This window comes from Serinus canaria, chromosome 5, assembly GCF_022539315.1.
Source record: "Serinus canaria isolate serCan28SL12 chromosome 5, serCan2020, whole genome shotgun sequence".
Taxonomy (NCBI): Eukaryota; Metazoa; Chordata; class Aves; order Passeriformes; family Fringillidae; genus Serinus; species Serinus canaria.
In genome coordinates this window covers 31,188,755-31,214,047 of record NC_066319.1, presented here as the reverse complement: position 1 = coordinate 31,214,047, position 25,293 = coordinate 31,188,755, and the positions used below count along the sequence as shown (strand labels likewise).

At 38.4% G+C, this 25,293-nt stretch overlaps 1 protein-coding gene across 3 annotated transcripts in view; it reads right to left on the bottom strand.

The window, feature by feature from the left end:
• FMN1 (formin 1) overlaps positions 1-25,293 on the bottom strand; it is a 164,840-nt gene that overhangs the window by 117,475 nt on the left and 22,072 nt on the right. Inside the window, exons 2-3 of one of the 3 annotated variants that reach the window (XM_050974945.1) lie at positions 19,219-19,388; positions 7,636-7,753 (exon numbers count right to left, since the gene is read on the bottom strand). In XM_050974945.1, the coding sequence (XP_050830902.1) occupies positions 7,636-7,753; positions 19,219-19,388 (288 nt within the window). Of the gene's footprint in view, positions 1-7,635; positions 7,754-9,800; positions 11,319-19,218; positions 19,389-25,293 lie in introns of those variants that run through there. The other 2 variants (XM_050974946.1, XM_050974947.1) reach the window with 2 other exon arrangements.

Here is a 25,293-nt window from a genome sequence, read left to right as displayed (position 1 = left end):
TTAAAGGTAATTAGAGAACAAAAGCTAGAAAACTTGAGTGCAATCTACCTTTCTTGAGATGTACCACACCCTGTAGTATAAAGAAAATCATTAACTTGTAATTGTACTGATTCATTAAATTTCAGAATAGTGAGGGTTTCCTCAATGTTTTCTCCCTGCATGGTAACCCTTGGTCCCAGTTTCAATACTCCCCTTCACTACAGCATTTGTTTCCTCCTCTATTTCCCCGTGCAGTTCTAATCTTTAACCACGGGGTGTCAGACGGGAGCCTACTCACCACAGGTACACCTTTTAAATTATTTTTTATTTATTTTTACAGATATATTGATGCGACCTTCCAGGCTCTCTGAGGCTACAGTCATAAAACAGCAGCAAACTTTCAGGCTTTTCTTTCAATAAAAATACAGTAAAAATACACACGAGCAACTTTCAAAATCTAATTTGTTCAGTCTTTGACTGGTTTTTATAACACAACCTTTTATAACCATGAAATTAAAATTTATTTATGCTCAAAGAAATTCACAAAATCACCTATTTTTTAGGGATAGCCATGATTCTAATCCTCCCTGTCTCAACCCCATTCTATCTATTCCTATGCATCCTTTTTTTTTTTTTAGTTACCACTGAGCTTGAACTCTTTTACAGATCCATAATTCCTTAGATGTAAGGATGCTGAGTCCACAGACTGTCAAATGAGCAGATAGCCTTCACTTGAGCTTAATTTTTGTTTTGGTTTTTGGATTTCTTTGTTTCATTTTTAAGACAAGGAAGAACCCTCCAAACATAAAATTTCAAAAATTCTCAGCACTCTAAAGATTCCAGTACAGTGAAAATATGGCAGAGGTGAGAAAAGGAAACAAATGAAGAGGGATTTGTGGCAAATACATAGCCCAAAGCAAGCCAGCAGTCCAGTATCCAAATACTGTCCAGATATTTAGATAATACAAACACCAGAGTAAACTTAATACAGGACATTAAGTATCTTAACAATAGCCACTGAATTCCCCAAGAATAATAGAACTGTATCCACAAAAAATTAGCTTCCTATGGAAAAACCAGCACCCCCTGGCTGGCCTGTGATGGAAATGAGGAAAATAGTTACTCCTCTTTCTGATTGCAAAGCAGTATAAAGCACTATTCAAAAGCAGTCACCTGAGTAACTTATCTGCCTGACCATTCCTCAGCTGTGAGGGGCTCCAGTTACAGCTCATTTACCTGATAGCAGAGATGAACAGTTTCGCTTGTCATTTCACCCTCCCAGAAAGGCAACACTAGAGGTACTGCTGCTGGGGACATGCAACACGAATTCTTTCTCAATAAACATCCTATTTCATATTTACAAAACCAATCTATTACAGGATCACACCAATGCAATACAGTAAACAAGCAACTCTTTAAACAGCACACATGAGGAACAGATTTATTACAGAGTACATGTCTGTGCCAGAGCAGAGGGAGCAAACCTGGCAGGGCTGATACTGAATTTATGCAAAAAGAAATCCAAACAGCAGTTCTAAATACAGGTGCACATTTTCAGAAAGCATCACAACAAGTGAATAGTGAGACTTAGGAAAGGGAATTCAGTAAAACTCAGAGGCATTTCTGTAACACAAAGGGCTTGATATATTTCAAAACAGAACCATGGAACTAAAATACAAAGTCATTCTTCTTGTGTACACAATGGCTCTTTCACTGTGTTTCAATTACATAACAAGAATCATCTCGTAAAACCCTGTGACTTCTGGGTCTTGGCAAAATTGGATTGCTCAGGTGCATAGTGCAGTCTATATTTCAAAATTAAAACTACAGTAAAAGAAATAATTCACACAACTTGCCTTCATTATATTCAGACAACAGATTAATCTTCTCACTAGGAAAACATTAAACTTAGAAATTAGCTTTCTACTCCAAGTGGACTAAAGGTGTTCCAGTGTGAATCTTAAGCATGCTTGTATCCATGTGTGTGTATCCAGACATGGCTTTGGGTTCTGTAAAACCTGTCCTTGTCAGGCACCTGCTGCAAAACAAGCAACCAGACCCAACAACAACAGATCTCCTAAAATTACTACATTTCTACAGAGAGTATGCATAACAAAAATAAAGCAATGATTTTTACTGAAAAATTGGAGCATAACTCTTCTTCCTTCTCACCTTGTAAAAATATCATCCTCAGTGTATGGGAAGGCAGGGACATTTTATCCCATGGCCTTAGGTACAGTTACCATTATGGAACTTTGTGCTTGGTCTGGGCTTTGTTTTTTAGATTTAACTTTGAAAAGTCAATATTCTTTCCTATTCTCCATCTCTGTCTAATGCTAAGAGCCTATAAACAGAAACGGAATTTAATTTGACTTGAAAAATAGGTCACAATTCTGATTCTAATTTTACGGATGGATAAACTGAAACTTGGAATGGTTCCCAAAACTTTCCTGAAGCCGTTCCAGAAAGTAGCAAAAGGACTGAAAATGGAACACAAACATCTTACCAACAAATATTCATCATCCACAGGTGCCTATCTTTTTGTTCCTGTCTCAAGAGGCGCAGTATGATTGACTGTCAGCTGAGGTGGGGAGGGGAAAATAAAGGGTATTTTTGTTGGTTAATTGTTTTGGAGCACGGTTTTCGTTAGTATTTTCAAAGAAAATCTTAGCCCAATACCTTCTGAATCCATCAAATCATAGCTTTAGCTATCATAAGTAAGGGGGAAAAATGTTGTTGTTACTCTAGAATACAGTATGGTTACCAAATCTGGCTTGTAATAAAACCCACAGCTTCTCAAAAACACATGAGTTTTATCAGTCTGATTATGGAACACTGAATTACATACACCTCTCATGCTACACAATACTAATGCAGTAAAATGTAGTAAAATAATTTACAAAAACTTTATGCACTCTGAGGTCCTGAGGTCACATCAAATTGATCAGTGATTCAATCACAAAAGCACTACCTTGAAGCAATCCAAAATATCCTGTTTGCTATACTGCTGCTTGATCTAATTCCCTACAGTAAAATTTATAACAGAATCCCAGAACTAACACCACACTGAAATGAAATAAACCTAAATTTATAAATTTTTTTCTTTTTCTTTTACTTAGGATGAAACCAACTGTTGGTAGCCACTGTTAAAACAACTTTCTTCAGGACACAACATCAAACATTGTCTTTCTTTTAAAGACAAGCTGTTCAAGGCCACAAAGGAAGCTTATGTTAAAGAAAGATAAGAAATCATGCTCTTATCTCTCATCCTTTTGTTTCAACCATTATACCTTTCTTTCTCTCACATAAACTGGTTATTCCCTGCATTTGGGGCATATGGCCCTACATCATAGATATAAAGTGATTGTTTTGCTGGGAACAAAGAGTACAGGGAATCAAGGATTTCATTTATTTGAGATTTAGCAATAAACCTCTGCCACTATTTTGTATTTCATTCACCATTTACCCAGGTATTTTTTGTCTAATAAGACCTTTATCAGGCACCTCCTGATTTTCTACTTTACCTTGAAATTGTGCTTACATCCTCACAGACTGTTCTAGAAATTGTGGAACCATGGAGACAGAATTAACTCACTGCAGATTTAAAGGTGATGAACAGACAGACTGTGAGAAAATTACGTTTTTAAATGTTTTAAATTTGAATTTAAAAGAAAACACTGAATGAAAGAATGAAAAATCTCACTAAATGAATTAATTTTCCAAGTGGCTTTTTTAACATTTTCTCCTGCAGGAATGTCAAATACTTCTCTCTCTCATTACTTTTTACATTTCTGCTTTGCTAAGCAAAAGACTAAACTCCCTCTGTTGTGGATAAGAGAACTAGTTTGATCCTGAAGGCTAAAATGGAATTGTTAATAGGAATAACAGAATCTGTATATCTATACCAGCTTAATGTGGAGACTGTTCTTCAAACATAACTAGTTTCAGGAGCTCCAGAACCCACATCTGAACTCCTTTTCTGGGACATGTGTTTGCAAGTGCTGACTAAGTCGTACACAGTAGCTGAGATATTCATTATATGTGGATTCAATGTGATGGAGTATCACAGACAAATTTCTTCAGTATAGATGTGAATTTGTCTCTTCTATCTGGCTAGGTATTTTCACCACACACAATGGCTGACACATCTACCCTTCTGTTGGAGTTACTGCTTAAAAATGTAGGAAATCTCTCCAAGAATTATGGAGGGGAAAAAAAACCCACCTTAAAATTAAAGCAGAGGAACAGAAATTTAGGAGCAAAAATATATGCACAGGAATGTCTTTGAGTCCATGGAGTAACTATAAACTAAAGTACCCTTTTTCTAGTCTTCCAGGACATAAATGTAGTACAGACTTTCTGGACTTCAGCTATTTTAGACACACTTCAAAGAAGTTCCAGTTTCTCTAGAGAATCATGCAAGCAGCTTGTGCTAATTACAGAGAGCCAGTTGACAACGCAGTCACTTGCTCTATGGAAACACATGCATTAAAGAATTAGGAAAACATAAATTAAACCAAAATATTGCAACATCGTCCATTCAATTAAAAATTAACCACTCAAGATTCGGATACTGCAGGAGACAATATTATGAGTGCACAAGCAGTTATCAAATGCATGAAAAAAACCCTGGTGTTCAGTTGTATCCCCAACTTCTTTCACTTCTAGTATTCCTAACAGACCCAGTCAGCCTCACACACGTGTTCCTTATTATGTCCATTTGCTTTTCAGTTCCTTTCCCACACATCAAGCCAGACTATGAGCCTCAGGAGGGAGTTAGCCACTCCTCCAAGCTGCTCTGAGTCATTGTGATGTCTGCTTCATAGGCCAAATTAAGCCTGAATTTCTTGCTTCCACTAGGCAACAAGAAGAATGAGGAAAAACATGACAAGGAGGTGAGAAAAGATCAAAAAGACAGGAATTCTCTCCCTCAATATCCCTACCTTCCTAACATAGTTGTCATAGTGCATGGTGATGAATAAAGTAAATCAAAGACACGGTGTAGAATTACAAAAAACATTACTGTATTCCAACTTTCAAATTTTCAGTCTTAAATCCTGTTTTATCATGACAAATGAAAAAAAACAAACATGCTACCTCCTAATATATGTATATATTTGTGTACCGTGTTAGAAGTACAAAGATGAATGTTGACAAACTTATCTTTGGATATGAACATGTATTTTGTCTAAGCCTAAAATAAAGCTGTGCTAAATGAATACTTACCTAATCATTCATCCTCTTATTATTGTTTTTACATACATTCCTATTGTTTGGTAGATTAAACCCTTAATCACAGAAATTAAAACACTAACAGAAATTATTGAATGGAAGCTAATAAAACAAACCACCTCAGCATTTTTTATGATATGGATACAGGAATATCAGTAGAGGAAGACTGGAATCACAAACATCCCTGCCACACACAATTTTTGAACTCTATTCTGAGATCAAGAATTTTCATTTCATCTTAGTAGTCAGGACAAGTCACCGAGGTAAGAAATAGGGTTTTTTGTTTAGAATTTAAATAATGCAGATGATTAACCTGCATTATAGCTTATTTTTAAGAAGCCCACTTCTTAAAAGGGGGTCAAGAAACTTTAATATATTGGTGGCTAGAAGGGAATTTTGGATGCAAAGGGGCATGAGGGGAAGTGCCAGCATACACATGCACTTTGAAGGTACCTACTACTGCCAGAGAGAAGACAGTGAATTTAGCAGTTTTGCTGTATTGCCATGTTCATATTCATAAAAAACCCCACAAACCCCAGCAGTAAGAGCAGCATTGAATAGGAACCCTACTCCTATAACTGTATCACCACGACACATGAACAGCACTTCGCTTCACTTGTAGGAGACTCTATAATTTCATTTCTGTGCACAATGCTTTGGAACAGTGGCACAAGTCCTCAGATCAGCCAGTCTAAGTGGTTCCATCATGTGCAACTTACAACTGCTTTCTGGGCATCCCTGAGCAGCTGAAAGAAACCAACCTGCAATCTCTGCAGCACACCTATAACTTTACTGCAGACTTAACAGAGCCTTACCATGCAAACACAGCCTTTGCCTGTTTCCTTTAAAAGCGCTGCTTACATCTCATCCCAGCTGAATCACCAGAGGTTTGTTTTCATTCAAATCCCTCTGCCAGACACTGGAGCAACTAATGAACTGCAGAATCTGGTCTTTAAAAATTTGACTTAGCAAACAAACCATCGACATGTTGATGACACTACCACCCAAAATATCACAGTAACAAGAGTAACAATTTACATGGGCTCTAAGCCAGTCTGTCTTTCCTATTCAAATTTCAAGAAAGCATGACCTAATTCCTCTACAAGTACTAGAATCTGGAGCTTTTGTTAATTCAGTTTTCTTTCTTTCTTTCTTTCTTTAAGCATATGTTTTGCCACAGATGATTACAGTCATTAGAAGGAAAAATATTTGTTTGGGTAAAATTAAGTATGGCAAGCATACAGCCTATAATAAAAATCTAAGAGTAACATCAACTTGCCAACAGCTGAATACCTGTCCTGGTCATCTAAGTAATAGACTCCCAAATTCAGACCAATCAGATGAACCATTAATTCAATTCTATATATTAGAACCATGCTGTTTCTGTTAAGCCAAGTTTTTTCAATCTTTCAACAAATTGACACTTCCAGTATTATTCCCACGTTACAAAAAAAAGAAAGATTAATGCAGAGAAAACTGAAAAAAGAGGGAGAACGACTAAACAATAAAAAGAAGTAGACAGAACAAATAGGAGTACTGTTTCACAAATACAAGGTCAGACGGATATCCACTGGAATTAGAAAGAACCACACGGCATTACCCTGAACAATTTCTCACAGCAAAGTAGTATAAAAGCTTTTTTTTTTAGTTCCACTTAACACTTTCTAGGTAGTGTTTTCTAAAATCTCCAGGTACCTGAAGAAGAGATGGCCTATTGTCTTTCACTTTAATATTTCAGAGTATTCCTCAGTTTATGATTAATTTCTGAATATCAAGGACTTCCAGTTTTACATTCAAGAATATAAATTTGAACCAGACTTGTGGTGGCTAAAATAATCACTTTCTCCCTTCTAAGTATGTTATGTAAATATCTAAATAACAAAAAAACCCAACAAATGTTTTTCTGTGAAGAGCTTATCTGATAATTAGCATTGCACTGTGGACATACCCTCTCATACACTTGCATAGGACAATATATGTGGCTAGCTACAGAAGTGGCCTGACTGGATATGAGCATTCCTCTGTTCATACACATGTTGCAATAATGGTGTTGTTTTCATCCTGGACAGTACCTGAAGAAAATCTGCAGCCAGTTCAGCAGGGGGCTGCCCCTTGCAGCCAGGCATCAGAAAAGGCAGTCACTCAAACACTATCACCAGTCTGTCACTCATTTGAACAAAATACCACTGGAAATGGATAACCTACTTTCCTCAGGAATTTCTATAGGCAAGTTTGTACAATATTTATCCACTCACATTTAAAAATCAGATGCAGAATTAACAAATAGCAGTAAACCACACATACGAAACACCAGGTCTGTTTCTCCAGATAAGAGAATACTGTGACTTATCACCAGCTCTGTATCAAACAAGATTAAAAATGTCAGAAACTAATTTCTCTAAATGCTTCAACTCTTTTTTTTACCTGCTTCTGTGTACTTCAATCCTACTTTTACTTCTTCATTATTTGCTTTTGGTGGTGGCCAGACAGCCTGGAGTCTCCCTGGAGTCTTGTCATCTTGCTCTGAGGGACTCAGGTCAGGCTGTTAAAATTACACAAGAAAAAATTAAAGTCTGCAGTATCAATTGATTCCAAACAGCAACTGCCATGCTCAGCTCCACACATGTACTCCAGAAATTATCTGTCTCATTCTACTGATTGAAACAGTGCTCAGTTGGCTGGAAGGGACACAAATAAATCAGTGTAGAAAGCTATTTTTGAGGAGGAAAGTAGCATAATGCATGTGACATGCAGTGATTTGTTGAAACTGCTCACATCACTGTCTATCCTTTCGTGAACCACAGAGGCGGTCGCCAATGCTAGGGTTTTTTCCTGTATCTTTCTTCCAGAGTGAAACATTCCATAGTGTGCTCCTCTTACAAGTAAACATTAGAGCAATTCACCTAAGACATCATTTGACAATATAATTTTCTGGAAGCACAGCTAGTTTATGAAATTCCTGCCCCACCCCCTGCAGATTGCTCAGTTCACATACCAGGTAATACTGCCACATCAAAGTAATGCTGCAGCTGTTAATGGGACTGCACTGTCAGCTGGAATGCTAAAATAACTCTTTAAATGGGGAAGGGGTGGAGGGGGAACGACCCACTAAACAAGCATTCTTTTAGAGGGATTTTTTTGGTGGTCCTGTAAATCTCCAATATTTCTGTAATCTGTTTTTCAACATGTTACTACGAGCAGTTGCACAGACACAAGTGCAACAACAGTGAAACCCTGTAGGAAAACGGCCCCATCAATGGCCCACAGGAGCAAGGGAAAGGAAAGGCCAGACCCCTAGGCTCTGGCTTTGCCCTGAGAAAATACAGATTTGCACTAGACTGGACATCAAGCAGACATTTATAAAGGCCACTCCTGCTGACTCCTGTGCCTCCTCCCTGGCTGTGTGTGATGACAGCTTCCCAAATAGGTTTGCTGAGGGCCACAGGAACGCTGACGCCAGCACAGCACTGGTGTAAGCAGGAAGGAGCAAGCCAGGGATGGGAAGGGCACACTCAGACTGCACTTGCTGTACATTCCACAGCCAATGAATACCTGTTTTCTCCTCCCCACAGGTAATTTACTACAAACTGGTATTATCAGTCTGCCCAAATGTTGACCAGGATTTTTTACATGTTTTTTTAATATTATGTAAGAATAAAAATTTGAAAGAGAGTATAACCAACACAGAAAATTAACTTAAGCAGCTTTAGGTTTAAGGTCCAATCCTGAAAATAGAATCCTTCTCCCTTCAGCCAACAATAATCTCCTGGACTGATTACATCTTCCAAAGATGTGGCTGCAAGAATTTCGGGTTGAGGGAATGCCAACCCAAAGGTTACTCATTTAATTAAAGAGTTCAAATCATATTCAAAGTCATTTATGATTGTACAAAAACTTTGCATTGATTTTTTTTTTAATATAATAACTGCATCTCTGTATGCCTAAGAGCATTAGCCTTGCAAACACTTACATTAACCAAAAATTTGAGTTGTCTAATTGAAATCATTAAGTTACACCTGGAAAAGGTTACATGCCTATCAGTATTTGAAAAGCCAGATATATGCACATAAACAAGAAAAAAACCCTTCCTATGTTCTATGTTTTGAGCTGAAAATCATCCATAACTTCTTGTAACAACTCTTATCATACAATTATTCCTACAGGTAAAATGAAATACTACTTATAAAAATAAAATACTCAATGAAAGAAAACAGTGTGAGAATGAAACTGTTAAATAATATTACAGTAAATATCTGCAGCATCAAAATGATTTAAAGCCATCATTAACATATGGAGAACTGTTATGTAGACATCTTTTACTATCAGAAACTGATTGCTAAGTTCTCACTTCTAATTGAGAGGCTTTTATTGTTGCCATCAGCTGTGGCTGAATTCTGCATTGACTGCAGATGATCAAAAATTCTGACAAATTAGCCCCAAGATTTCCTCGGCTGGGAATCCAAAATTTGAGATTTCCAAAAGAGAAGCAATCTGACATTTTGATCTTAAGTCCCCAGCAATAATATTTAAACAAAAATATTTAATCCTTCTACTTCCACATCTTAGGAAGAAAAAGTAATTCAACCTACAGATTTGTCAGATGGTCCATCCCCAGGTTTTGATTTTGACCTTTCAAATACAGCTTTCAAGGACTCTTTTTCATTTCTCATTTTGCGTTTCAGGGCTTCCAGCTCTGAAGGATCTGCAGTTGTTTCTTTCTTGGGAGGTCGCGTGAATAAGGCTTTAAAGGCATCCAGTGCAGATTCAGCAGGGCTTGATTTTATCTCCTCAGAGGGAAATCGTGGTTCTCTTTTGCTGGAGGCTTTGTTCTCTTGAGCTTCATCACTGTCCTCGGTCTCCCCAGATCCCTCACCAGAGTCCTCAGTTCTATCTTCATTCTTGGAGACGTCTATGTTTAACAAGTGTGAGAGTTGTTCTAGGAAAGTGGGATTTGCTTTGGGTTCGGATGATCTTTTTTTAATGGTCAAACCTGATGCAATACTGGATTTCTTAACAGGCTGTCGTAATTTAAGCAGAGCTAAATCATTCTCCCTTGGTTTAATTTCTGTAACAGTTTCCCCATCTTCTGTGGTTAGTCCCTTTTTCCTGACACGTAGTCCACTGAAGAAAGCAGGCAGCTGGAAAGTCTTTTCAGCCAGTGCTGTTTTTTGGAGTGATGTATTATCAACGGAAGGTCTTTGTTCTTCATCTGAAAGTTCTTGAGGGCATTCCCCTGTAGCAAGCAAATGAGTGAATTGCTCATCCATTAACATTTTGTCTTTTCCATTGGAGTCATACTGTAGAATACCGTCCAGCTCTTTTGGGAGCTGGTTAGAGAATGGTGGGTGTAATTCAATGTCATCTGTATCCACAGGGTCATCACTGTTGCTGTGCCCTTCTGATTCTGACTCTTCCTTCTTTTCACTGCTGTTGTCCAAGGCCTCAGCAGACAAAGCAGCATTTTTCAGCCCATATTTGCTTGCATTGTTCTCATCGGTGTCTAGGTCCTTATTCTCCGTGTCCGATTCTGTGTCACTTGTTGTATGAACCAAAGTACCTTGCACAAGCATGGCATCCTTGTCGTCATTGTCAGATTCAGACAAAGAAGTCTGAAGAAACCTCAAATGCTGAAGAAGTAATTCATTTTGGTCAGCTAACTCCAGCTCCAGGCCTGCCTGCCTGCCAGACATTGGGTCAGCTTGGCCACTGGTACTATCCACGCTGTGCTGATTTTCCGAGTCCTCATTACATCCATTATCATTCCTCTCATGCCAGGTGTTAGCGTGAGTATTTATATTGCTGTGCAAAGGTTGAAATGCTTTAAGCACTGTTTCTTCTTTGGGAGCTGTAGATTCAAACTTAGTTGTAAATCCAAACAGTGTTTTCACAGAAAATGTAGTGAGCGGGTCAGGGTCGCTTTCTGCTGTGTTCTTCAGGTCTAAAAGCTGACTAGAGTCAGGCATCCCATTATGTTCTTCCATGTTGCGTGAAGTAGAGAATAGGTTCGCTGGCAGCAGTGCTGCTGACTGCTGAGCCAACACTTACTGCGCGCATTCAGGCTGCCGGCGGGCCGGCTGCCGGCGCTGCAACAGGCGGCCCGGCCCGGCTCGGCCCGGCCCGGCCCGCGCAGGCCGCCGGCCTCCCGCGCTCCCGGCCGGGCCGCCCCGCCGCTCCTTCCGCCCCGCCCGTCGGGGCTCCCGCTCCGCCAAGGGAGCAGCAAAACGACCCACCGTAAAAAACAGTTCTCGGCAGCGTCTGGAGCTTGTTCCCCCGCACAAGAGGGGTTTGTCTCAGCACTAACCTCGGCTGAAGCCCGGCCGATGGTCCCCGCGGGGCTCCGTACCCCGACGGGCTGCGCGCCCCCGGCTCCCTGCGCCGAGCCCGCAGCGCCCGGCAGCTACAGCAGCCGTCCCGCCGGGCCGAGCGCGCCGCGGCTGCTCCCTACTTCCTTGTCCCGGTGCGCCAGCGCTGGGTGGTTTTCAGCAGAAAATTCCTGACGGATTCCTTTGCGTAGTCTTTCCACTAGGATAAAGAACTTCTTTTGCAAATCCATAATCACCAAAAAATGACAAATGGAAACCCGAGCTCACGACTCTGAAGCTTCCTGTGCCCCCTTTTGAAGCCCCTGGAGAGCCCCCAGTGCCCGGCCGGGCAGAGCCAACTTGGGTGAGCGCCCTTGAAGCAGAGGAAAGTAGGGAAAAAAGAGACTCTCTTCCGATTTGCTGGAGGTTTCATCTGGAATGCAGATTTCAGCCTCCAGGGCCATGAACAAAAACCAACGAGACTGGTTTCATATTACCTCTGTCCTTGCCCTGCACAGCTCCTGCTGAGGTGCGCGCAGGTACTTATCAGAGACTGCGGCCGCGCCCAGGGACCGGGAGCGCTGGGCGGCGGGAGAGCGGCCAGCGCCCAGGAAGGGCAAATTAACTGTTTAGGAATCGGACAGCCTTGTCCATCCTGGGCACCAGCCTTGGATGGGTCCGACCCACAGCAATCTCTGCTGACATAATCTGTGATGATTTTCACAGACTTTACTGCTATATGTGTGAGATTTGTTTAGTTGAAACGAACAAGAACACTTGAAATGTACAAAACCGTCTAACTCAACGTTAACTGAAACTACCAGGGATACTATGTATTTTTCTTTAATCAATACAGATGGAGAAAGTACAAAATACTCTTAAGCACTATTGATATTCAGAAAGCCAGTAATATTTGGAGCAGGTTTCCATCACAAGTCTCCACTTTCACTACTTTTTTATTTACCCAAGTTAAAGGGTCATTCTACAGTCATCCATTTAGCTGTGATGAGTAATCTTAAGCAAGCAACATGGGCAAAGCTGTCCTTCCCATGAAAATCAGCTGCAGATCACACTGCTATATGTGATTACCAAAAAACATTCACTAAAAAGCTGAGTATTGCAGCCAACAAGCAACAGCAAAGTATCCCAACACATTTAGCTTTTGGTTTAATGCTTAAAAATGTAGACTGTACAAAACCCATTTGTCAACAGCAACAGCCATTGGTATCTCCTGCAGGAACAAAGTTTCCTGAAAATCAGATTGTAATACTAAGGGCTTGGATGAAGCTTACAGACACCTTTTCAATTGCAGGGTTGCGTGCATACCTATAGACAAAGGGCATTGGAATCACTCCCATCTTTATCTGTGATTTCACAAGGAGCAATGTCTTTGCTCTGCTGCCTGGCCTTTCCTTAGCAAGGCCTGGACTTGCTTCTCCGCTATGCTTAATCATCAGGTGCCAAGGTCAGAAACAACTGACAGGCTCCCCTGGTTTCTAGGCTTAACAGCACAAAAGGAAAGCTCTATGAAAAGAAAGACAGAGAGTCCCTACCACCTCCCATGCCAACCTATTCTTATAATTCCGGGACTTATAAACAGGTGGAAGGAAGCTACCACAACACTGGTGACTTCCCCCAAGACAAAATTTCTTCAAGGCAAATCTAAAGCAATTCTACATTCCATTTATAAAAAATAAATATTTTTTATTTTCAAATAAATGGGGCAAAGTGACCAAAGTTTTCTACATTTAAATGCACATCTGTTTTTATGTTCAATTACATGATTAATTGTTCATTGTTCTGATAAATTGTATGGTTGTGTCTTGCTTATTTATTTATGTGCCTACTTATTTGGGGTTTGATGGATAAACATGAAATCATATTTTCAAGGATAGTCTTGTTAGTAACAAACAAAAATATACCTCTATGAAGAACTTCATAATACCTTTTAAACTAAACATACTGATTCAGATTATGCCAAAATATTTATTCATCTCTTTATATTAACAATAACCCATACTTAGAATAAAACTTCCCTGTAATAAAAAAGGGTCACCAAGCTGTAACAATCCTATGAATAGAAGGCTAATGATTACAGCCACTATTTAACCATTTAAGGTTTTAATGGACTTATAAAAAGTTTAGTTTAAAAGTGGACTTAAAACAGGATTCTCATACTTTATGTCTAAACAACATCCCAACAAAATACAGCAGACCAGGATCAAATTAGAAGTGAAAAGAATGGTGCTTTTAGTGTAAAGCTTAAGTAATACAATATATTGAGGTGCTAGAAATCCCAGAGTTGAACAGTGAATAATTAAAATTCCAGAAGCTGAAATATACCCTATATAACCAGAGTAATCTCACAAGCCTGCAGAAAATACTGCTTTATGTGTACCTCTTTTTGTAGTAAACTCTAGAAGTGTGGAGAAACTTTCAAATTTTTGAGCTCTAGGATTAACAAGGAAACTCATCTCTACATATATGCCTGGAGAAATACTCAAAAACTGAAAGTCATTGTGATGAATAAGTCAGTCAGTCTCTGAAATTCACCACACAGTCCATAAACTCCCAGCCTGAATTATGGCTTTTGTAGAGACTGCTTCCTGCATTCTGATGATCAGCCCAGTGGAGAGTCCTTTGAGGGACTGAGTAGCTGACAATGAAATACATATCGGTTGCTTACTCAATAGAGTGTTTTGGAGTAAAATACATACATCAGTATGTGCCCTTAATATTTTGATATAAAAAAGAGGTCATCATTGGGATGGAGTCAGTTTGTAGTTAGAAGTGTTTAAATGCTGGGTGGATCTATCTCATAAGGAAAGTCTCTCTGAACAGGCTGTAACACTGCATCTGAATGAACAACTTCAAAATCTTTAGAAAAAATCAGTTATAATTATGTTACAAGACTCTTTACTTAATAAAACTGACAACTCTCTGGTGCCTCAGAAAAGCCCTTAAAACCTGTCACAGCAACTTTCAAGGCAGTCAATGCACTAATTATACAAAAGGACAACCATTCCTTACTGTTTAAAGCACATTTAACAATCCACACCCTTTCTGACCTACATTTCATCACAGACAGAAGTCACACCCACAACACACTCTAGTTCTGTTCTTGAGGTGTCTAAAAGCTAACTTGAAGTAGGTTTTAGAACTGGCTTTGAAGAAAACACACATTAAGCCAGAATAAGATCATTTAATTTCTACCACTATCATATGGCAGGGCTCACCACTTCCTGACCCCTTATCTATTCAGATTGCCTTTTCAGATCACTGTACTAACAAACTAGATAAACATGAACAGGATAGAAAGACATTCTACAAAACAGCATGGTTGCTAAACTGAAAACAAATATTCTACTGTTTTTTCAAAATAAAGAGCCCCAAATCTAGAAAAGTTTTCATAAATTCTTGAAAATAATCATGGAATCAAATATGCACCAATTGCATCAGGCTTCAGAAGAGCCACGAGAAGCAGCAGGCTCTGTCTGTAGCTCAGGTGCCTTGAACTGATCTGAAGTTCAGCTGACACAGTCTGCCCTCTGCCCTGTCCTCAGCCTAACCTTTACTGTGCAGGTTGATAATGGTCTTAATATTCCCCTGCTCTCCTGTTCATCTCTCCTACTGATTACCTCGTTTTAAACTTGGTGTTTTAACCTCTTAAATGCTCTAAAAGAGGAGAGGCAGGGAAGATAGAAGAAAAACTCTAAGGCCTTGATTTTCATCATTATTATCATCATTTGGGTATGTTGGCAATACCCAAATGAATTGGGTGTTGCCAACATAACTGCTTTAAATGTAAGTAATTAATTTAGATGTAGCAACAGAAACATAGACATGATCATTCTTATCAGAATTCAGCAATAAATGATGTTAACACAATGTGTGGACACCAGACACATTTGGTGAAGGGGTCTGTATAAATCCATCTGTATAAATGTAAAGTCTTTTTTAACATTTTCCTCTAAATCTTATTGACATTGAGATATGGACTACTTTTGAGAATTTAAAAAAGCACTGTAGTACCTATACAGTTATAAAATCAGAAAGCACATTAAGAAACTCAGTTTACTATTTTGCAGGAATGTATTCTGTATACTGTATTAATACATGTATGGAATAATAACTGTAAAACCTATCATATGGAAAAGCAGTGGTACATCTGGGACAGAAATTCTAGAAAGATATATTGATGGGTCTGGTTAATATGAGCAGACATACAAATAAAAAGACAGGGAACAGAAGATCACTGTAAACTGTGTAAGTAAGCTAATGAAGATCTTTGTACATTAAGGCACAAAGGCTGGCACTTAGTGTTACAAAGAATGGAGATGAATTTTTAATCCTTTTCCTTTTATAAGTTACTCTCTTTTCATCTTCTTTTCATTTCAACAGGCCTTTTGCTCCCCATCTACAACATGATATAGTAGTTTAAAGCTTAAACAAAAAGCTTTATAAAATAAAATCCACATAGTTGCATTAATTTACCATAAGTAATTTACCATTAAGTAATTACTAACTGTTAATTGCAATTTTAGCTGCCTTTTCACATCTCACTCATGTGCTTTTTTGTCTGAGATGAAATGCTGTATAAAAAATAGGGTGGAGTTTCACTTCTATTTTGTTTCATTACCTTCCATATCTCTTTATCTTTCTCCCACGTAAGGTTTAAAATCTAAAGCAAGATCTTTTTTCATGTTTCTGGTGTAGATTTCATTTAAAAGTCCTGTCTGAGTAGAATTCATTCACTCTCTCTCTCATTTAGATTATCTACTGCCTTCCATCTAATAGAAACATAGAAACATCTTTTCAATATCATAATGGACAAGCTGGAGAAGTGGGCCAATGGGGATATTATGGGGTTATACATGCCCAAGTGCAAGGTGCTGCACCTGGCTCAGGGCAATCCCGGTTATCAACCCAGGTTTGGGATGAACAGCCCTGCTGAGAAGGACTTGGGGGTGCAGGTGGGTGAGAGCTGGACATGACCCAGCCATGGGCACTCCCAGCCCAGAGAGCCAAACGTGTCCTGGGCTGCATCCAGAGCAGTGTGGGCAGCAGGGCCAGGGAGGGAATTCTGCCCCTCTCCTCTGCTCTGCTCACACCCCATCTGCAGAACTGCATCAGCTGTTTTGGCAGAAGGAAGGGGAACAGAATGTAGAAAGAAGGACAGGGAGCTGCTGGAGTAAGTCCAGATGAGGCCAGGAAGATGATCAGAGGGCTGGAGCACCTCTCCTGTGACAACGGGCTGAGAGAGTTGGGGTTGTTCAGCCTGGAGAAGAGAATGGTCTGGGGAGATGTTACAGCGCCTCTCAGTACCTGAAGGGAGCTACAAGAAAGCTGGAGAGATTTTACAAGGGCCTGTATTGCTAGGACAAGGGATAATGACTTCAAACTGAAAGAGAGTAGGTTTAGTTTCGATATTAGGAAAAAATTCTATGCTTGTGATGGTGGTGAGGCACTGGAACATGCTTCTTAAAGAAGATCTGAATGCTCCATCCCTGGAAGTGTTCAAGGTGAAGTTGGATGGGGCCCTGTGCAACCTGCTCTAGAGACAGGTGTCCCTGCCCGTGGCAGGGGAGTTGTAATTAGATGATTTATAATGTTTGTTCCAACCTGAATCATTCTATGATTCTGTAATTCCATAAGCAAACTCTAGGGTATCTGTAGATGCACATACACAATTATATTATACATTAATGTTAGGGTGCTCCTAATCAAGAGCAAGCAGAGCTTTTCAATAAATAGCTTTTTCATATTGTTATTATTATGAATATAATTGCATTTTAAAACAATAGTGCCAAACTTTTGATCAGTCAAGCTAAAGGTTTTCTTCTAAGAGCTGAAAAGGCCCATAGATAACATGACTGGGTGTAGTGCAACTGTGAATAAATAAATTGGTCCATTTTAGATGCTATTTCCTGGGAACATGATCTTAGCTTCAGAATTGCTCTCCAGACACTGGCTCCTTTTTTACCACAATTGTCTTGCTGTCCAGTCTGATGAGTGCACAGGGAAGACAATATCTGGGTGCAACGTCCCACCCTAAAGAGGAAGGGAACACCCAAGGGTTGTTGTCACCAGAGCAACTCAGGCAGCCTGGTTTTGGCCACTATCTTTCTTACAGGCTACTTCTAGCAGGGCTGCAGTCCAAAGAGATTCTGATGGCAGCAACTGCTGAGCAGCCTTCTCACGATTGCTCTTTTGGCAACTCCTCCTTCAGTCCCATGGATGCAACTTGAAGAAGAAAAATAATCTTGGAGATACAAGGGCTCTGTAATTCAACTCAGAATTCTGTCCTGAAAGAGAGTCACAGGGAGTGAGCTGCAGGATAAAGTTTCTTGGTGGGTCCCTAGCAGTCCATCAGCCCATGTTGAGCACCCTTTTTTTAATAGAAATTAAGCCTTTTGTTCTGAGTATTTTAAAAATAATGGAATAAATATTCTTCCTTTTTAACTACAAGAAACTGAAATTAATCCAATTTTTCTTAATGCAATTATTTAGATTTTTAGACATAAAATATTTCTTTAAAAAATAGTAAGAAAGGTGGAAATAAACTGTTTACTAATCTCAGATATTTCTTATGTTACTCAAAATGTTTTTCTTAAATGGCCTGCATTTGTAACTCCTCCTGCTCTATACAAGGACTTTTAAATGCAGTCAGAGAATCTTCAAGGACTATATACTTCCTGTTATAGCACATACTTCTAGCAGTGATAACAGCTATGTCACTGTTCCTCTCGGTTCAGTTATTTGTTTTCATCTCAGCAATTTATTACGAGGATAAACCTGCACCTTCAAACTGATACAAGACTATTCTAAAGAATTATTTTAAGAAAAGGGAGTTAGGACAAAAAATCAATTTTATAACAAGCTCAAGAGAATACCAACGGTGATTGTAAGCATTAAAAAGCATTTTAAATGTACTTCCAAGTCCATTCCTTTATTTCCACCAATAGATGTCACTCTTACACAAATTTTTCTTAGTGTTTCTTTGCACAAACTGTATTATGTAATCTAGTCTTTAGAGCAATTTCTTCCAACCATTCAATCCTTCCCATGTTTCTTTCCTCTTCTTCTGCATTCTGTTCTGCCAAAACATATCTCTGTAGGCTGCTTGCTGCTCACCCTGATAGCATGTAAGCATTTCCAGCTACATGAAGCTGGCCTGACCTTATGATGAACTCGGGTTGCCCTCTGAAGCTTCATTGTTTCATACCCCAGGAAGTTGAGAAACTTTTCCTGTCAAGATCATGGCCAGTCTGGCTCGAGTGCCAGTTCAGCTTCTCCGAAGCTCTGAGAAGCAGCAGCCTGGCTCCCAGTGCTGCACCCATGCACGTGAGCACATGCACATGCACTCATGCACAGGTGCACACACAGAGCTTGCTCCTGCAATGCATCTCCAGGAACCAACTAATTTAAACTGAACACCCATCAAGATTTTAGAAACGGCACATCGTGTATCTTAATCTACTTATATAATTTCAAACATTTTCCATGTGTATTGCTCTCAGCTGCACAGAGACATATGGGCTCACAGACCATCTGGAAAACTGTATTCCATCCAAAACTTTGCAGTTTGTCAGATATTTTGGAACATGCTTTTAGACTGACCCGAAATAAACGCATACCAAAAATGTAATTGTATATAATAAATGCTTGTTGAAATCCAGTATAGCATGAATACAGTCCTACTCACATTCAGTTCCAGGCTCAGATGCAACACACTTCTGTTGATCTTCTCACTTGAATGAGGAAATGAGTTTGATTGGCCCAGTCTGCAATCCAGAACCCACGTATCTTCATCTCTGTTTGCCACATCCAAACTAGTCAGCCGTTCAGTGAAGTCATCCTTTAAAGCAGACTCTGCTGGGAAGCCCAAATGAAATGAAATGAAATTAAATAATTCTATGCATCTGCACATAATCCCTGCATACAGGAAGTTCTGTTTCTTTTTGAAACTCTAGTACACACTACCAATATATGCAAATTCTCATGTTTGTTTAAAGCACAACAGAATGGTATAAAGGGGGTAACAACTTTGTTTTGACTCAGAAAAAATCTTTTTGTCCTTAAATTTTGTGGGTCAGATCTAGCATAAAAAAAAAAAAAAAAGGGCTGCTTGTTTTTCCCCCATATACAGACACAGACTCTTTAAGATGCTTGAGTTTCTACCTCTGCCAAAGCAGTCCTACTGGTCATCCTAAAAGTGCTCATTACACACACATATTTCAGAGTGAAGTATAAAACTAAACTAAGGAGGCTCCATAAACTGATTTGATGAGCTTTTTGACATTGGCTGAGCACAGCCTCAGTGGGGATGGTGCCAATCCACCTTAGTTCCTTACACCAAGTGTATAAAAAGCAGGGTCTTTTAATCAGAAACAATACTTAAGATTTTATCTTTCTCCAGTAAGCTTAAAACATAGTGTCAGCCTGGTTTTGGAATGGTTTAGGTACAAACAACCAGATTTAATGGGAGAAGTAAGAACAAAGCCTGTCATCCATGGGTGTACTCCTGTACATCATGCTGCACAACCACTCAGCACTGTCCCTTCTGTTCACAGCATTGCTGGTTTATTAGACCCCTCAAAAATGTCTGTTTCTGCATGATAGCCTCAACTTTATCAATGAGAAAACCAATGAATTCCATCAAGTTAATTAGTTCTCTGAAGTGTAATATCTGACATGAGATACATAACTACTCTTTTTAAATTCTATAGGATATATACATATATCCTCTTATCTATGTATATATATACTCTTTCATATACACAGACACATCCATCTTGGAACATTTTACTGGAAATTTCAGATATTAGCAGAATTCCTGGCTGCTGCATGTCATAGCTTAGCATTACAAAATCAGCCCTGGAAGACTTTAAGGCCAGATTTGATGGAGCTCTGAGAACATGGTGAAAGATATCCCTGTCCATGACATGGGGGTTGGAACTAGATCATCTTTATGGTCCTGTTCAATCCAGGCCTTTCTCTGATTGTAATAATGGCACTTACAAATTTGTAATTTTTTAAAGTTGTATTTTCTTTTTCCCTAACTTTAAAAGACATTTTAAAAAGAGGCACCAAGGTCAGATTCTGTGTGTTTGCTTAAATATAAGATGCCTTTCAAACTTTCTGATGGCTTGCAGTTCCAAATAATTTAGGTGCCACCCTGTATCAATAAGCATAGTAAAGTATAATACTTGATAAAATGGCCAATAATCCAAAGTCAGTTATTATTGTGTGAATATACTCATCTTTCTTCTTAACCAGGTGAAATCTCAGAGTGAGATCCTATCAAAATGCAGCTTTTCTGCAAAAGAGTATTACACATACCTTTACACATTTTGAAATTATGCACTGCCTATAATATTAAACTATATCAAGATATTCAAACACAAGACAGCACATTTAAAGATACTCTCAGGTCCAGATGTGCTATCTTTTAGATAAGGGATCTAAAGAGATAATTACTTTCTGATTTTCTGAGTCATTGGTTTTCTGTATATTTTTACACACTTGATAAAATATTTCTTTTGTTGGCCCTTATGCCATTATGTTGTTGTGGTTTAACCTCAGCCAGCAACCAAATACCCTGCAGCAACCATGTATCCAAAACATAGCCCTGTACCAGTCACTGTGAAGAAAATTAAGTTAGTCCCACCTAAAACCTACTCATTTTGATATTTAGAAATCTTTAAGATCAGAAATACAAATATTATTTTTTTTAATATTGAATACAAATATTACACCTATAATAAGCTGAATAAAATGTATTGGTTGAATTTTGACCTTGTTTTTGTTGCACCATACAATTAGCCCAGTTACCTCTAGCCACCCCCCTTTACATAATTATGACATGGAAAATAAAAAGGAAGTTCCTGGTGAGTAGAGAGGAGAAAGTAAAAATCACCACTTTTAAGGTAATTGGACATTATTTGTATCATGTTAACAAACCCAATAAACAAACTGAATACCTCCCTCAGCTGTGGAGATTCAGTTTTTGTCCAAATTTAATTTTATGCACCATTATATTAATTTATGGTATTTTTTTGCTGTTGGCAGACTCCTCCCAAGTCTGTTACCAAGCCTCTATTCTCCACCCTCTATGTAATTATTATTCAATGTTCTGCTCTCTATGCATTTATGTCGGTAGCTGATGATTGCTTTCCTCCCTGATCCAGTCCTCACCTGCACACACCATTAGCATACAAACACTTCCATGGTAAGGGACCCATCCAACCCAGCAGACAGCATAATCTGAAAGGAGAACTTTACCCATCTCTCTAAGTTTTCTATTTTAAGACAATTCTTAAATGTTTGGCCATATTTTGCACTGAAGTTCACCATTCTGTCAGCTCTGACAGATGGATTTTACTGCTACTTACACTTATCCAGGAAACATTTTTTTTAAAAACTAGCAACTGTAATCTGATTGTGCAGCTAAAAAAAAGATCATACATACTTTATGCATGCATTTGCAAACACATGTATATATTATTGAATCATAGGCTAAATTTAGGCAGTTTTAAAATACATATGTTTATCCTTTAGCCAACTTAAATGAATCAAAAACATTTTTTTTCCTGTTTAAAAAAATAAGGCTTTCACGAAAGTTCAATTGCTATTCAAACTGTCTTCCAGGTTTTAAAGTTTATGCCCCTTAGGAACGCCTCCTGTGTGCCCTGTATGTACAAAGACTGCCCAAATACAGATCTGCTGCCATCTATCGTCCCAAGTAAATTGAAGACAGAGCAATGTGAATAAGGGAAGACTGAATACTTGAAGCTTCTTTGGCAATTTTTACCATGAAACTTTGTGAGTGTAAGGAAACAACGTTTTTATGTTGTCACAGGTAAGACAGATGAGGCAGTCAAACTTGAGGGGTACAGACAGGGTCTCGTCATCAGACTGTGACAATAAATGGTACATCCAGGATTTCCTAAGCCCTCTAGCCCTATGCTGAACATGCATAATTATAAGGTAATTGCACCTGACTTTTTTTGTACAAATTGCCATTCTTTTCATACAGAGTCTTTTAAACACAAATTGTTAAATTAGCAAGCAGGCACATTAGATGCCATGTAGTACATTTATGTTAGGTCGCTGTTCTGGAATACACAACTCTATGGAACAGCTTCTGTGGGCAGATTCTCTATAGAAAACCTGTTTGTGCTTTCTCAGCTGTCTGGAAAAAGAACTTGGAGGAAAAATATCAGCTTCTTAAATTTTTTTTTTTTTTTTTTGCTAGTTCAAGGAATTAGGATGTCATGATATCCATTTCCTTCAGTTGATGGTTTGCTTAACCACAACTCACTTAACTCTCAGGCCAGTGTTTACACTGATTGCTTTTAGCTATGTTTCCTGACCACTATATATTAATATTTCAATCACACTCCATTCTTTCTAGATTGCTCCACCACATTGGATAAAAATAAAATGCTTGGTCTTTTTGTATGTTGATTCCTCTGTAATGTAATTCTGTTGCCTAGTTGATTGAATGTTATAAGTACTCTTATATGCATGAATAAAGAACTTGTGTTAATTACATACTTGTATTCACTGCTTGCCTCTTGGAAGAAGTGCAAAGAAGGTAAATTAAATTTAAATCTTTGTTCACCATTTGGGAATGAGTCTCAGATTGCCAGGTTTTGTGCACCTTTAGAGTTTTGGGCGTCTTACATTTTAGGAAAAGAAAACCCCAACAAACAAAATAAATAACCAAATAGGTTTTTCAGCAAGTGAATCACAAAACTAAAACAATCTAACTCAGAAGTTGTGTATTTAAAGGCACTATTTTGACAGTAGAAATGAACACTCTAAGCATCAGAACTGCATTAAGAGGGTTTACAGTATTACTGACTTAAGAGAATGTTATTACTGCAGGGATTTAGCTCTTGCAAGATCTTAAGTCAGCAAATCACAGCATGTTACAGAGCCTTTGGTACACTTCCTTATTCAAATAGATGAGGCTTGACCACTGTTATTGAGGGCATTGGTGGAACATGAAGATAAACTGAGTCAACATATTTTTTGAAATTATGAAAATACAAAATATGCAGATCCTACCAAATTTTTTGTTTTGCATGGGAACTTCAAAATTCATGATCCATCCCTCTGATCTGACCTTTTCCTTTCTAAGCAGTAAAAGCTTTTTGATTTTTCCTCCTTAAAATATCTCTTTTATTTTCATTATTAGATATACCAACATATTAAATCTCAAATTAAAACAGCATTGGAAGTAGTCTCAGCAGTTTCAGATTCTGTGGTTAGATGATATTGCACAGCTCCATCCACATGCCATCTGTGGTACCTCATATCTGTTAGCATATAAAGACATTAATTCTGGGTAAACATATGAGTTATGCACTCAGTGTTCCTCTGTATGTAGCTGACACAGAGGAGAATAAGATCTGATTTTCTGGAGTTAAAATCTACTATGAAGTTAAAGAAATAAGAGAAGTAGGCAGGAGATTTAAAAACCTTGAGGAGGCTTGGGGATCAACCAAAAGGAGAGAGAGTTCATGGGATGCTACAGAAGCCCTCCTCCCCCCCTTTTAATTTTACATATTTTCTTAATGGGAAAGAAGCACATAGAAGAAACCTGTTTGCTCTGGTTTCTCTGAGATCCAAGAGAAGACTGAAATCTCAGCATCAACACAGTTCTTTCTGTTTTTTTGAACAGAATGTAAGAAGTATGTAGCTGTCTGTGCAGAAAAGTGAACACTGTGCATTAGGTAGATGAATAAATCCTTTTTACATGAGGAAAACTCACTGTGCAAGGCTAGAGAAACTGGAACATGAGACTATATGCTATCTCTGGGAATGAAGACATATGTCACTTTCCCCCCAGTTTTTTGGTTTTTTTAAATTATCTGTATTGTAGTATGGGCAATTCATAGTATAAACAGTTTAACAAAATCCTTGCTCAAGATTGCCTGTTTCCACAGTACATTTAGAAATTCTTTTTGCATGATGACAAATTGTGGATTTTAAAACGCAAATGTTAAGCCTGCTTCTTGCTATGTTGCTCTAACAAAGAAGCCTGAATGGCACAGTCCTTAAATCAAATCTCTCAAAGTGCTGAGTGTGGGAGCAAAGCCCTGGAGCAGCAACACCCTGCAGTGGCAGTTAAAGTCCTTGTAGTGCTCAGAAAGCTAGAAGTTCCTAAAGTACCAATATCCAAAACAATCAACCATTTAATGTATTTTGCCTGTGTCCTCTTTCTTCTTGTAAGTACAACTTAGTACAGCTAATAACGGAGAAAATATGTGTAAGTGACTTCAAATCCATACAATTGCTAACAGAAAAAATTATTGCCAAGTAAAATTAAGACCTCCCTCCCTTGCTAACAAATAAAAATCAGTATGTTATTCTGAAGTGTGAACTTGAAGAAGGATATCTTCCTGCAGGAGGTGAAAAACTGTACTTAGCTTGACATGAATTTCTATCATTCAAAGAAAAGAACAGAACAAAACCAGTGAAAATAAAGCTCTCTGGTGTAGCAAGTTTGACTGAGCAACCACCAAACATAGACATATAAAGGAAATCCAAATACTTATTTTCTTGTAAAAAACATTTGTGCGACTTCTCAGTGCAGAGTATAGCAACTACAAAAGCATGTGATACCCCTCAAAGCTTTTTAAAAATACTTCAGAATCAGCAGAAATCTAAGAAAAATAGCAATATCTATCAAATCCTATAAATTCCTTATATAAATTTAAATGGTTTATATTAAAGTATCTTTTCATTTATTGACACTGAATGTGATTTA